At 52.0% G+C, this 14,024-nt stretch overlaps 1 protein-coding gene across 1 annotated transcript in view; it reads left to right on the forward strand.

Moving 5' to 3' along the window:
* HMCN1 (hemicentin 1) overlaps positions 1-14,024 on the forward strand; it is a 355,305-nt gene that overhangs the window by 242,178 nt on the left and 99,103 nt on the right. Inside the window, exons 45-49 of the mRNA XM_056106608.1 lie at positions 916-1,197; positions 4,774-4,941; positions 6,103-6,216; positions 7,196-7,282; positions 10,743-10,934. Of these exons, the coding sequence (XP_055962583.1) occupies positions 916-1,197; positions 4,774-4,941; positions 6,103-6,216; positions 7,196-7,282; positions 10,743-10,934 (843 nt within the window). The remainder of the gene's footprint in view (positions 1-915; positions 1,198-4,773; positions 4,942-6,102; positions 6,217-7,195; positions 7,283-10,742; positions 10,935-14,024) is intronic.

Raw genomic sequence — 14,024 nt, forward strand, 5'->3', positions numbered from 1 at the left:
CCCCCGAGTATAAGACTGTTGTGCCCGAGGTTCGGATCCTCCATTGCAGACAGACCAAGTCCACACACGATAGTGCAAAAGCAGAGGAGCTTTATTCCTGGCCCGAGCTAGGGTCCGAGTCTCATTTAACACAGTGGCGTCTCAGCAAGGAACCCGGCCCCAAATCACAAGCGGTTTTTTAAATTAATTTAGGATTAATTAATTAATTTAAAATTAAATTTTTCCTCCCATGAGGGAGGGGAGATGCATGTCGAAAGTGGACTATGGACTGAACATGTTTGCCACTCAATGCCTCTTTTGCAGACCACAACACCCAAAAGGAGAGAGAGAACACAGGGGATTGCCCTGCCACAGAGGCAGGGGGGGATAGGGGGATGGGGGTGGGGGGGATATTATCCATGGTGGTGGAAAATGGGCACTGGTGGAGGGATGGGTATCTGATCATTGTATAATCAAACCCAAGCACAAAAAATTGTAAATCTACAACTGTACCTCATGGTGTTTCACTAATAAAAAAAAAAAAGGAAAAAAAAATAAAAGGCATCCTGATACTAAAAAAAAAATAAATTAATTAATTAATTTTTTAAAATTCAGGATTAAGAGGCAATTTATATCCTGGTCTGTTTTTAGCGTTGGCCCTATTACAACGGTGGTCATCCATCAGGCGATGGTTAGCAACAGTTTCTAAGGAGGGGACAGTGACCCCACGTGACCGGCCAGACCCAACTGCCCAGTTCCTTATCTCGGCAAATGACTCGACTGGGAGTTTACTAAAAAACGGCGAGTCCTGCTCTGGGGAACCGGAAACTGAGGCCTGACTGAGACTCGCTGTCGGCTGCAGCCTGTCATGGCCTCAGTTCCCCCCTCACGGGACGAAGCCCACAGCCCGCCTCTCCTCTCCTGCCCTCTCCCCAGTGCGACCCACCATCGCCCACAGCGACGGCCGCCCGGCCGAAGTCACCGTGACCCGCGGGGAGAGTGTCTCTCTGGAGTGTGAGGTGCAGGGCACGCCCGCCCCGGCGGTCACCTGGATGAGGGACGGCCGGCCCCTGGTCACGGGAAGGGCCGTGGACATCCTGGAGGACGGCCGCGTCCTCCAGCTGAAGAGCGTCCACGTGTCGGACAGTGGCCGCTACGTGTGCGTGGCCACGAACGTGGCGGGCATGAGCGACCGGAAGTACGACCTGAGCGTGCACGGTGAGTGGAAGGGAGCAGGGTCCGAGTGGGAGTGTCCCACTCATTATTCTGGTCGACGTCCCACGTCTCCCTGTGTCCTTCCCCCTCCTGCCCCTCAGGGCCTGTCCTGCAGTTACTGACTTGCTGAGTTGAGAGTGGGGGGGGGGAGGGGGGCTGAAGCGATCGCCCAGCGGGAAGGGCATTGGCCTGGCATGCGGCCGACCCAGGTTCGATCCCGGCATCCCCTAGGGTCCCCCAAGCACTGCCAGGAGTGATCCCTGAGTGCAGAGCCAGGACTCAGCCCTGAGCATGGCCTAAAAAGCAAAAAAACAAACAAAAAACTATTGACGTCGTTGCCAATGGAGTAAAATACTGTTATTAACAATATTGTAAGTTAACGGTAGGCGTTCGCCTTACAAGCGGCCAACATGGCCGACCCGAGTTCGATTCCTCCGCCCCTCTCGGAGAGCCCAGCAAGCTACCGAGAGTATCCGATATGCCAGACACAGTAACAGCAAAGTCTCCAATGGAGACGTTACTGGGCCCGCTCGAGCAAATCGACGATCAACGGGGGAAAAAAAAAAAAACGGTATTGTAAGTTGTTAGTTAACCATAACAGTTATTAAATATTTTAATAGTGGCAATATTATCGATCAGGCTCCCTGAAATTAAAAAACAAGCACAAGACAACTTTAAAAGACTTAAATTTATCATAGAAAGAGAAGGGCAGAATGGACTGAATCATAAAAACACACGCTCCAACGCAAAAAGGTATGGCATCGTCTTTGGGGGAAAACATGGAGTGAAACTGATCTCAGTCTTCTTGCAGTCCTTTTTGTTCCAATTTCCTTATGTCTGTGTTTCAGCGCAGTGGGATAACGTGGGTTTCCAGCGGTGTCAATGTTTGTCTTAGGGAGTGCTCACTGGCCCTCCCCGGCCTCTCCCTCGGTGCTGTGGTCGGAGAATTAGGGTTTGTTTTCACTGGCCGCTCTCTGCTGTGTTTCTGTCCCTTGTGTGAACGAGACCGGCGTCCGTCTTTCTCTTCCAAAGAAAATTCCTCGATCTCTTCCTGTTCCAAATGAGCTGTCTTGACTGGTGTGGACCTCAAATAACGCGGCCCGCAGGACATGAGCTGTGGCGAGGAAGTCAGCCGTAATCTTCTAGTTAATGAGCCATGGAGGAATGTCCATCGGGATGGCCTCAGCACCCGTGCACTGGGGGCCACTCTCCGTGCACAGAACTTGAATTGTGTTGTGTCAGAAACAAGGGTAACTTGGGCTGGAGCAATAGCACAGAGGGTAGGCCGCAATTGCACGCGGCCGACCCGGGTTCGATTCCCAGCCTCCTATATGGTCTCCTGAGCACCACCAGGGGTAATTCCTGAGTGCAGAGCCAGGAGGAACCCCTGTGCATCGCTGGGTGTGACCTAAAAATGGCAAAAAAAAAAAAGAAACAAGGGTAACTTGCATGAACACAGCCCTCTCGTTTGAGTCCAGTTAGAACTCAGTGTTAGTACTGGGTACCGTGCAGCCAGGGAGCAAAGGCTGAAAGAATCTGCCTTGAAAGAGAAAAGGAATCACTCTTGATGATCTCCTGCTTACGTGACTCTAATTTTTCTTTTTTAATTGACAGGGCATCGGTTTCCCAGACTTTCAACCCCAGTGCTCCATGCCTGGTTATGCCGGCGTGACCTACCCCTGAAGTCCTAGTATATTCCTCACTGTCAAATCTGCCCGTGCCTTTCACACAGTATTCCCCTTGGTAGCCGCCCTGTTGTCCTCCGTCCGTGCCTGAGTCGTTTGAGTTGTGGCTTCGATTGCATTGCCTTTGTAGGTGGTGTTAAGCCCAGGATTCTGGGTTCCCAAGCGGCGAGATGGACCAGAGACACAATAATGCAAAAGCAGTAGGAGTTTTATTCCAGTCTGCTGGGGTCAACTCTCTCACCCACAGAGGGGTCTCTGATAGTGACCGCGACTTCAGGCAGCAAGCGGTTTATGTCGGGCTTGACTACATAAGCCGTACATGCTGCATTGTTCCAGAAAAAAAACAAAAAACAAAAAAACGACCTTCCTAGTTCCCAAACCAAGGTGTTTTGGCAAGTGTCTAGGGTGACAGTGGTCAGGCAACGATCAAACAATAATTTCCAGTATCAGAACCAATTTTTGTGATCCCATAGACTTCTCGTTCTTTTAGGGCTCACAAAAAGCGGCTTCTGGGGCATCGTGAGAATCGATTGATTCATTGAGCCCACTTGCTGGGCCCAGTGACTTTCGCAGGGGGTGCAGGTTGGCTAGCGATGCCTCATTTCGTTGCTGGGAAACCGAGACCGTTGTAGTTCCCTTAACAGACCCCGAGGCCCAGCTGGTTTGGCTGATTTCTGCCCCCTCTCATGGTTGCACTGTGGCTTGTTTGAGTCTCACAGTGTCTCCTGCACCTCTGAGGGGAAGTATCTGGTATTGGTCTGTCTGGTATTGTCTGTCTGTTGCTCAGCCCAGTCCCCTCCGTGTTTGCTATGAAGGGCAAGACCCCGAGTGTCAGAATTGCTGAGTAGTATTCCACTGAGGGTGGGACACGTTTTCTGCATTTGCTCACCTGCCGAGAGTCGCTTAAATTGTTCCCACGTCTTAGCCGTTGCCAACAGTGCTGCTCTGAACACAGGGACGCCGTTTTTTGAGTGAGTGTCTTCCTCGAAATAGCTAGGAACGAACTCGCCGGGTCACATTTTAGCTCTGGGCTGGAGCGATAGCACAGCGGTAGGGCGTTTGCCTTGCGCACAGCCAGCCCGGCTGAGCCGGGTTCGATTCCTCCGCCCCTCTCGGAGAGCCCGGCAAGCTATCGAGAGTATCTCGCCCGCACGGCAAAACCTGGCAAGCTGCCCATGACGTATTCAATATGCCAAACACAGTAAAAACAAGTCTCAGAATGGAGACGTTACTGGGCCCGCTCGAGCAAATCGATGAACCAGGAGAGGACAGTGTTTGTTTGTTTTAATTCTTGGAGAAACTTCTATTTTTTTTCCATAGAGTTTGCATCTGTTTGGTTGTCCCCGACATGGTACAATTACCACCCAGCCTTTAGGATCACAGTTAGGAGTCGGGAAGCCCTGCCTCTAGGAGGGGTCGTGGATATACCTTAGAAGTTCACCAAAGAGGCTGGAGTGATAACATGACAGGAAAGGCATTGGCTTTGCACAAGGCCGACCTGGGTTCGATCCCCGGCATCCCATAGGGTCCCCTGAGCACTGCCAGGAGTGATTCCTGAGTGCAGAGCCAGGAGTCAGCCCTGAGCATCGCCGGGTGTGACTCAAAAACAGCAAAAAAAAAAAAATGTAGTTCTCCAGATGAGTGACATGTGGAAACCATCTCAAGGTGTTTGGATAGCAACATGAAAGGGGTTTGCCACCATTGGCCCTAGCGGCGGAGAATGGGCAGTCCCACTCCCAGGAATGCTGGAAGATCACGGCTGCGAGTCGTAAACCCGCCATCTGCGGCTGACACGAGAGGCTGTCCCGTTCCCGTGAGCCCCCGCGAGCCTGGTCCTAGCCGGCTGCCAGCTCCCTCCCACCCCGTGTCTCATCCGCTGGGCCTTGTCTTACAGCTCCCCCGAACATCCTGGGCGACCACAACGCCCCCGAGAACGTCAGCGTGGTGGAGAAGAGCTCCGTGTCCCTGACCTGCGAGGCCTCGGGGGTCCCGATCCCCTCGGTGACCTGGCTTAAGGACGGCTGGCCCGTCAACCTCGGCGGCTCCGTGAGGATGCTCTCAGGTAGGGTGTTCGTAGCCCGGGTTCCCAGACCCGCCTTTCTCGTGTTTGCTTTCTTGACCTGGCTGTCGGGCTCAACTACCTAATGATAATGCTAAAAATAGGAAACAAACACCCAAGAATAGCTGAGATATGGGGGTGGGAGGGATAGTGGGATCGGTGGGGGTGGAGAATGGGCACTGGTGGAGGGATGGGCACTCGATCATTGATAACTGAAACCCAAGCACAACAACTTGTAAGTCTACAACTGTACCTCATGGTGTTTCACTAATAAAACAAAAAAAAATAAATATAAAAAATAAAGAATAGCCGAGATAAGACCAAGAGTTTCACTCCATGGCTTGGAGGCCAGGCGCACATGCTAGGGGAAAAGGCAGCTCAGATAGAGAAGGGAGCACCAAGTAAAGGGTGTTGGGAGGATCCTCCTAGGGTGGGAGAAGCATGCTGAAAGTAGACTAGAGACCGAACATGATTGTCACCCATTGCCTCTTTTGCAAACCACAACACCCAATAGGAGAGAGAGAACAAAAGGGAATGCCTTGCCACAGAGGCGGGGTGGGATGGGGGGATGGGGGGTGGGAGGGATACTGGGACCCGTGGTGGTGGGAAATGGGCACTGGTGGAGGGATGGGTGTTTGATCATTGTATAATTGAAACCCAAGCACAAAAATTTGTAAGTCTACAACTGTACCTCATGGTGTTTCACTACCAAAATTTAAAAAATGTATGTAGAGTGAGAACAGGGGATCTGTGAGAACAGGGAAAACTCCTGATCCTCCGAGTAAGGAAGGGAAGCGGTCTTGGGACTCCCTGATTCACCTGGAGCATGGGGATAGAGCGTCATTTAAGCGGGCAAGTGAAGCCTCCCTGCCGCAGTGAGCGACATCCCGCTGAGGGGACAGGGAATCAGGAGACCATCCCCCATGCTAGGTCCACCCCTCCCCCACCCCCAGGGTGGGTCCACTCCTCCATTTCCTCCATGCGGGCTCCCCTACCTCCAAGCCCACATCCTCCCACTCAGGCTTGGCACAGCCTCTTGAGTTTCTATTCCCAGGATGAAATCAGTTCCTCCGCACTAAGCCCCGACAGACTATTCCAGAATCCGCGGGTTCTCCTGGAGGAGACCCATCCTCCTCTCTCGGTCTCTGATTTTCCCCCCTGCAGGAGGCAGGACTCTGCGGCTGCTGCAGGCCTGGCCCGAGCACGCCGGCCAGTACACCTGCGTGGTGAGGAACGCAGCCGGCGAGGAGAGGAAGGCCTTCAGCCTCTCAGTACTAGGTACGGCACCCGCGGCCGTAACGGCTGCAGAATCACGGCGCGGGCCCCTTCCCTGGAAGCGGTCTGAGGTTTCGGTTTGAGTCTGACGACACGTTGATGTGTGTGTGCTTGGACTCTGGCTCTGTCATTCTTGGCAAAGAATACGGGAATGATTTCCAGGTAGTTCACTAGGATCACAGAACTCTCTGGCCATCTGTTGTTCTTTGGTAAGAGAGGCCAGAGCTGTCGTAACGTGCGAAGGAGTGCTCGCTGGGGTCACACGGGGGAGGGCAGAGGTCTCCTGCCCACTTACACACTCATGTGCCACAGGACGCTTGTCTCTGGACTTGACCGTTTCCATCACACTGAGATGGACATAATGGAATTCATGTCATCTTGGTTCATTTTTTTTTTTTTTGCTGTTTGGGTCACACCCGGCGATGCACAGGGGTTACTCCTGGCTCTGCACTCAGGAGTTACTCCTGGCGGTGCTCAGGGGACCCTGTGGGATGCTGGGAATCGAACCCGGGTCGGCCGCGTGCAAGGCAAAAGCCCTACCCGCTGTGCTCACTCCAGCCCCCATGATGTATTTTCAAATGAGGATTGATTAAAAGAGCACAAAACAGTTATCGTCAAATACAAATGAGAATTTTTTTTTTTTTGCTTTTTTGGGTCACACCCAGCAATGCACAGGGCTGAGTCCTGGCTCATGCACTCAGGAATTACCCCTGGTGGTGCTCGGGGGGACCCTATGGGATGCCGGGGATCGAACCCGGGGTGGCCACGTGCCAGGCCAACGCCCTCCCCGCTATGCTCTCACTCCAGCCCCAATTCTTTTCATTTTTAAGGCTAAATTTTCATTTGTAAGTTAGTATTATTCTTATGTGTAATAAAACTATAAAACCAGGCTTATTTTTAAAATATACATGTATTTTCAACATATAAGCATACGTGCCCATATAGTAGCGCTGTAACATTGTGACGCCTTTATTTTTTTTAGTGCCACCTCGGATCGTGGGGGAAAACACCCTTGAAGAGGTGAAGGTGAAGGAGACCCAGAGCGTGACGCTCACCTGCGAAGTGTCAGGTGAGCCTGTGCACAGCGCCGCCCCCTCACCAGAGGGTCTTTGTTCGTCCAGCCCCTGGGGAGGCAAAAGTCAGGCTGCCCCTGTGGTGCGGCCAAGCGTCGGAAATGGAAGGCGGTCAGTGGGTCCAGGAGAGAACCCCGTATCCTGGAGACGGAAGGAAAAGAGTTGTTTCAGGAAGGAAGAAGGAGGAGGAAGGAAGGGAGGGAGGGGGAAGAGAGGGAAGGAAGGGAGGGAGGAAGGAAGGGAGGAAGGGAGGGAGGGAGGGAGGGAGGGAGGGGGGAGGGAGGGAGGGAGGGAGGGAGGAAGGAAGGAGAGGAATGAGGGAGGGAGGGAGGGAAGGACCATCTGTTTCTCCCTGCCGCTTCCTCCCTCCACCCTTTCCATTCCGTGACATTCCTTTATCTGTGCAGTCACACTGAATTTGAATTATTTCTGTGTGCTCAATCTTTCCCCAATTTTATCAAGCTCCGATCGGTGACCCAGAACCGATCAAAGGTGGACCGCATTACGGGGGTAGGTCGACGAAAGGTTTCAGGGCACGGCCTCAGGTCGAAGTAGCGGGGGAGAGAAGTGTCGAGGTTAAGGCCCGGAGAGAGCGGCCAGTACGTCCGTTAACACTTCCCACCTACTCGCACGTTCCGTTCTCCTGACAAACAGCTCTTGGAGATCTCTTCTGCCAGCTTCCAGTATCTACACGGCCATCGCGCTGGCTTGGGTCCCGGAAGCGGGGCTACGCTTGTTTAGAGCCTGATGACACATTGATGGGTGTTTGTTCCCCGGGGTCTGTGGATCTTGGCGACGAGTCTTCGGGTTGTTTCCAGGTCATTCGCTTGAGTCGCCTGACAGACAGACAGACAGACAGACCGACCCTGCCTTGTTCGTTTGTAATTGGTCCTGGTACTCGGAAAAGTGCGTCCACCTGATTGCTGGGGTTACAGACGGGAACGTGGCGGGGAACTGGGTGTTAATTCTAGGCCCCGGGCTGTCTGCCCTTATCCCCGGCAGGACGGGCCATTCGTGCCTGTGTCTGCTTCACCTGCCCACCTCCCTGCCGCCTCAGGGTCCTGCTTGTCCCCCTTGGCAGCATGGCATGGTCTGTCCGGACCCTGTTGTCCTCCGTGTCTGCTGGACTTGGCTGTCCTGCGTGAGCTGCGGTGAACGGGGGATCGAGCCAGCTCCTGGCGACAGGGCGCTGGGTGCAGGGAGCGCTCTTTTTGTCTTCAACATCTGGAAGTCTCCACTGTGTTTTCCATTCAGAAAGTTTTAATGAGCCCCAGGTACATGCGGGGTGAAGCCCAAGCCCAGAATAAATTCAGGTTTGCCAGCGTGAGCCGTGTCTCCATGGCAGATTAGAAAGGGCAGCATTGTCCGTGGGGAGTTCGGAGATAGTCAGAAAGACTGCATTCATCTGTGGAATATAAAATAACATGATAGGAGTCGAACACCCAAGCACAGTAGAAATTAGGGCCAGGAGGATCAATCCATGGCTTGGAAGCGGCCTCACGAGCTGGGGAAAAAGGCAGGTGGGATGGAGAAGGGACCATCCAAGCCAAGGACGCTTGGAGGGCTCGCTCAGGATGGGAGATGCGTGCTGGAAGTAGACTCTGGACCAAACATGATGGTGGGGGGCCCGCCAAACCACTCTCCGGCCCGCAGAGGTGGCCCTGGGGACTGATCCGCTGGTGCAAGGAGAGACCAATCGAATGAACACAAGACACAAGAGACAGAATGCAATTTAGAAACAGAGAGAAAAGGGGACAGAACTTTATTGAGGGCTACAGGCTGTTTATATAGGGTCGGGGCAGCCCAGTCAGAGCAGAAGCAATAGAACCATACGTGGTAAGGTCAGCAACAAGAGCTTTACCTAGCATTCAAGATAAACATTTGTACATCAAAGGGTCTTAGGGCAGTAGATGCATCCTGGAGGTCACAATAGATAAGGCCAGATGTGATAACTGTCAGCCTGATGTATGTGGCTATAGATCAGGCATCCGCTGAGGTCAGGAAGCCCTGGGAGACTGTCACCAATGTCTGTCCCAAGCAGTTCCTAACATAGGAACCATGGCCAGGGTCTGTGAGAGGGCTCTTGGCTTCCCACACATGATGGCCGCTTAGTACCCGTATTGCAAACCTTAACACTCAAAGGGAGAGAGAGAGAAAGAGGGAAGGTGCCTGCCACAGAGGCAGGGGGGCTGGGGGCTGGGGTGGGGGTGGTGGGTGGGACACTGGGGACATTGGTGGTGGACAGTGGGCACTGGTGGAGGGATGGGTACTCGATCACTGCATGACTGAAACATAATCGTGACAGTTTCCATGTGTTGGGCTCCTGTAACCAGGAGGTCGAGTGAGGCTTAAGGTCGAAACACCCAGTGCTGGCTGACGCCTGTTCTGGCCAACTTTGCCCAGATACTCCCTTTCTTTTTTTTTCTTTCTTTCTTTCTGGGTGGGCTGGAGCAATAGCACAGCGGAAGGGCGTTTGTCTGCGTGTGGCCGGCCCGGCCGAGCTGGGTTTGATTCCTCCGCCCCTCTCGGAGAGCCCGGCAAGCTACCGAGAGGATCTTTCCTGCACGGCAGAGCCTGGCAAGCTCCCCGTGACATCTTCGAGATGCCAAACACAATCACAACAAAGTCTCTGATGGAGACGTTACTGGGCCTGCTCGAGCAAATCGATGAACAACGGGAGGACAGTGACTGTGCTTTTTGGGTCACACCCAGCAATGCTCAGGGCTGACTCCAGGCTCTGCACCCAGGAATCACTCCTGGTGGGGCTCAGGGAACCCTCTGGGATGCCGGGGATTGAACCCGGGTCGGCCGCGTGCCAGGCCAACGCCCTCCCTGCTGTGCTATCGCTCCAGCCCCCTTCCCTCTTTATTATTATTGTTGTTGTTGTTATTATTATTATCATTTGGCTTTTCGGGTCCCACCCGGTAATGCTCAGGGCTCACTCCTGGCTCTGCACTCAGAAATCACTCCTGGCAGTGCTTGGGGGACCCTATGGGATGATGCTGGGAGTCGAACCCGGGTCGGCCGCGTGCCAGGCCAACGCCCTCCCCGCTGTGCTATCGCTCCAGCCCCAGATCTTCCCTCTTGCTGGGCTTTGCTTCTGGGCTGCTTTGCAAGGCCGGTTCTTATCTGCTCCAATGTCTGTCACCCTGCTCCACAAAGGGGTGGCACCCAGCAGTGCTCAGGGCTTACTCCTGCCTCTGTGCCCATGCGTCACCTGGCAGGCCCAGGGGACCGAATGGGATACTGGGGGAGTCGGCCCTGGGCCGGCCACGAGTGAGGCAAATGCCCTGCCTCCCCATGGCACTTGCTCTCGGCCTGGCCCCTCGTCTTCCTTCCGAGCTGCCAGGCCAGTGCCCCTCGTGCTGCCAGGCCAGTGCCCCTCGTCTTCCTTCCGAGCGGGGTTCAGAGGCAGCCGTGGGGGCCACTCCTCACTTGCACCCCTTCCCCCGGCAGGGAACCCGACGCCGGACGTCACCTGGCGCCGAGACGGGCAGCCCCTCCCGGAGGACGACACCCTCCGCGTGCTCTCCGCGGGCCGTTTCCTCCAGATCAGCAGCGCCCACGTCTCCCACGCCGGGAGATACTCGTGCTTGGCCTCCAACGCCGCCGGGGACCGCAGCAAGGCCTTCAGTCTCAACGTGTTGGGTGCGTACACACCGGGGGTGGGGGTCTCGGCTCTCTCCCTGCCGTGCTCCTTCCTGGGGGGCCTCCCCCTCCATCCGTGAGTGACGTGGAGCCCAGACCTCCCGGTTGGACGCCCAGCGTCACTTCCGTGAGCTCTCGGCCGGGAATTGTGAGGCGGAGTGTGATGATCTCCAGGGCGAGCCTGGAGACTTGGAACAATGAGAAGTTTCTGGAAGAAAAAAATGAAGTCATGAAATGTGCTTATAAATGGACAGACACGGAGAGTCTCATTCTGAGCGAAATGAGCCATAAAGACAGGGACAGGCATAGGCGGACTGCACTCATTTGTGGGATATTAAAAAGAAATAATCACTTGATCACTTGATACCCCGTTACTCAACGATTTACTCTAGCGGGTGCCAGTAACGTCTCCACTCATCCCTGTTGCGTGCTAGCGTAGCCCAGTGGCATCTGCTCGTTCTAGAAATATGCGGAGCCTCAAACCGATCATTCAGGGTCTTGACGAAGAAGTCTGACCATCTCGTAGGTGGGCGTCCACGCGATCTTTTGACGTCCCGTGGAATCCAGTCAGTAATGGCTCTAGTCCAGCGGTTGTCTGTAAACCTCATTACGTGTCCAGCCCATCTGACTTTTGATGCCTTGGCAAATGAGACAGCGTCCCTGATTCTTGATCGTTGACGGAGATCGGAACTCTGGATTCTATCTATAATAAATAAAATAATAAAAAATAACAAAAATAAAATAAATAAATAATAAAAATTTTAAAAAGGCCCTCCCGTTGATCGTCGATTTGCTCGAGCGGGCCCAGTAACGTCTCCATTGGAGACTTTGTTGTTACTGTGTTTGGCATATCGAATAAAAATTTTAAAAAATAATAAATCATAGTGTGAGACTATGAGGAACAAACGGGCTAGGAGCTCGGGCCCACGGTTGGGAGCTTGTCACAATTATGTGGGGGCAGAGGGCAGTTAGATTAGGAGGGACCACCAGGACAGTGAGAGTCGGAAGTGGTCACTCTGGGCAACAAACAACTGAGTGCTGAAAGGAGGGAGTAAAGGGATGTGAATGAAAATCTTTCAGTACCTGTTCTGAAAACCATAATGTCCAGAAGGCGTGGTGTGGGGAGAGAGAGAGAGAGAGAGAGAGAGAGAGAGAGAGAGAGAGAGAGAGAGAGAGGAGGGACAGAGAGAGGAGAGACAGAGAAAGAGAAGTGTGAAAAGCCCTGTCATAGAGGCAGGCAGGGGTGGGGGTGATGGGAGGGACCCTGGTGCTGGGAAATGTGCCCTGGTGGAGGGACAGAGGTTGGAGCCTTGTAGGACTGAAACCCAACCACGAACAACTTTAAAACTCTTGTCTCTCACAGTGATTCAATGAAAAGATGAATAGTTTTTCTTTTTCTTTTTTTTTTTTTTTAAAGAACAGGCAGTTTCTAACACTTGTCTACACTGCACTTGGCCAGAAGTCACCCTCAGGAACGTCCCCCGCCCTTGAGAATCTGAAAGCCTTTCTATTTTAATATACTTATACTTATTTTTTTGTAATGCTAAATGTTGCTCACAGAGAATTGAATTGTGTTAAGGCATATCGGGTGCTTGTGTGTATTTGTTGGGTGTTTGGCTGTTTTGTGTGTTTTTGTTTTTTTTAATCACTGTGAAGCAGAGTTCACACAGTTATTCATGGTTGAGTTTCAGGCATACGGTGTAATATATATATTACAGTCCTCAGGCCAGGTGAGTCTTCCTAGCCCCAGCAGGGTCCTAGTCTCATCGTTACTTACTTTTGGATCATGACAGCATTTGTCCATGATCATGCCCTCAACTTATAGTTGAGTATCGTGGCTCTTTGGCCTGGCCCATTTCGATGCCAGGGTAGCTCACAGCTTGCCCTGGGTCCATTCAGTCCCTCGTTGGGACCCTGCTTTTGGGGGTGCTAGGAACTAAGGGCAACTGAGTCAAGCAAGCAGATGCCCAGGAGTAAATATTATTCGGAGTCAATCAGCTCCCAAGTTACAAAGCGTAATATTAACTGTCTTCCTGTGTCCACACAGAGAGGACGTTGCTTTAAGGTAAACTATGCAAAGGACATAACTTCCAAGTTCAGTGTCCTTAGGAAGATCTGATATTACAAGCTAACAGAATCTGATTAGGGAGAAAAGGTGACTAACTGGCTGGGGAGGAGAGCACAGGGAAGAGTTTACAGATAAACAGAGGAATGGGAATGACTCGGGAGCACTGTGATGGGTGTAACCCGATAAACCTGAGCTCCCTGTGGCAATGTTATTCTCCAAGCACCCATCCCACCATTGGTATCCTCAGTTTCCCTCCTGCCCCCCAAGGATGCCTCTCTGTGCACTTGCTATTTTATATATATATATATATATTTAATTTATTGATTCGTTCCTAGAGTATTTATTACATTTAGAATAACTGCCTTGTTCCTGGAACCGTTTCTGTGTTAGGGGATGGATGTCGAATGAGCAGTAGTAAAAAAAAAAAAAAAAAGTCCGCCCTTCACGCTTGTGTCAAGGAAAACCGAGAAAGCGTGAAAGTTTCCACCAGAGATCTCTCACCCTTTCTTTGTGGGCCTCTGCCCATTGCTGGGAATTGTTCACGTTATATTTATGAGCCCGGAAAGATTAAATAACATTATACTTTTGGAAGCGGTGGAGATATCCAGGAAGCAGCTTGGGGCCCTTCTCTGAGCAGCCTTGGTGAATGAGTGTCTCAAACATTTTCCTGAAGGCCTTGAAGACATTTGGGCTCAGGCAGTGTTTGAAATAACATAGATTTCATAGTGCTCGGATTTTTCCGCAGTCTTGTCTTGGAAGACATCTGAAGCTTATTATGGTCTTGGAAGTGTTGGACAACTTAGAAGTCCGCCTTGTTACTAACTTTAAAAAATTTTTTTTTCTACTTATTTCCTGAATTGTCAAATTTTATGCTTATATCTCCAAAAAAGTAGTATAATAGAGATGTTATTTTTTTTCTCATTTTGAGATTTAAAATGCACCGCTTAAATGTGATGTTTGATTTAAAAAAAAAAATTTTTTAATAGCTTTTACTATAGGGCTGCTGTGATAGCACAGTGGGA

The sequence above is a fragment of the Sorex fumeus genome, unplaced genomic scaffold (assembly GCF_029834395.1).
Source record: "Sorex fumeus unplaced genomic scaffold, SorFum_2.1 ptg000135l, whole genome shotgun sequence".
NCBI classification, from domain to species: Eukaryota; Metazoa; Chordata; class Mammalia; order Eulipotyphla; family Soricidae; genus Sorex; species Sorex fumeus.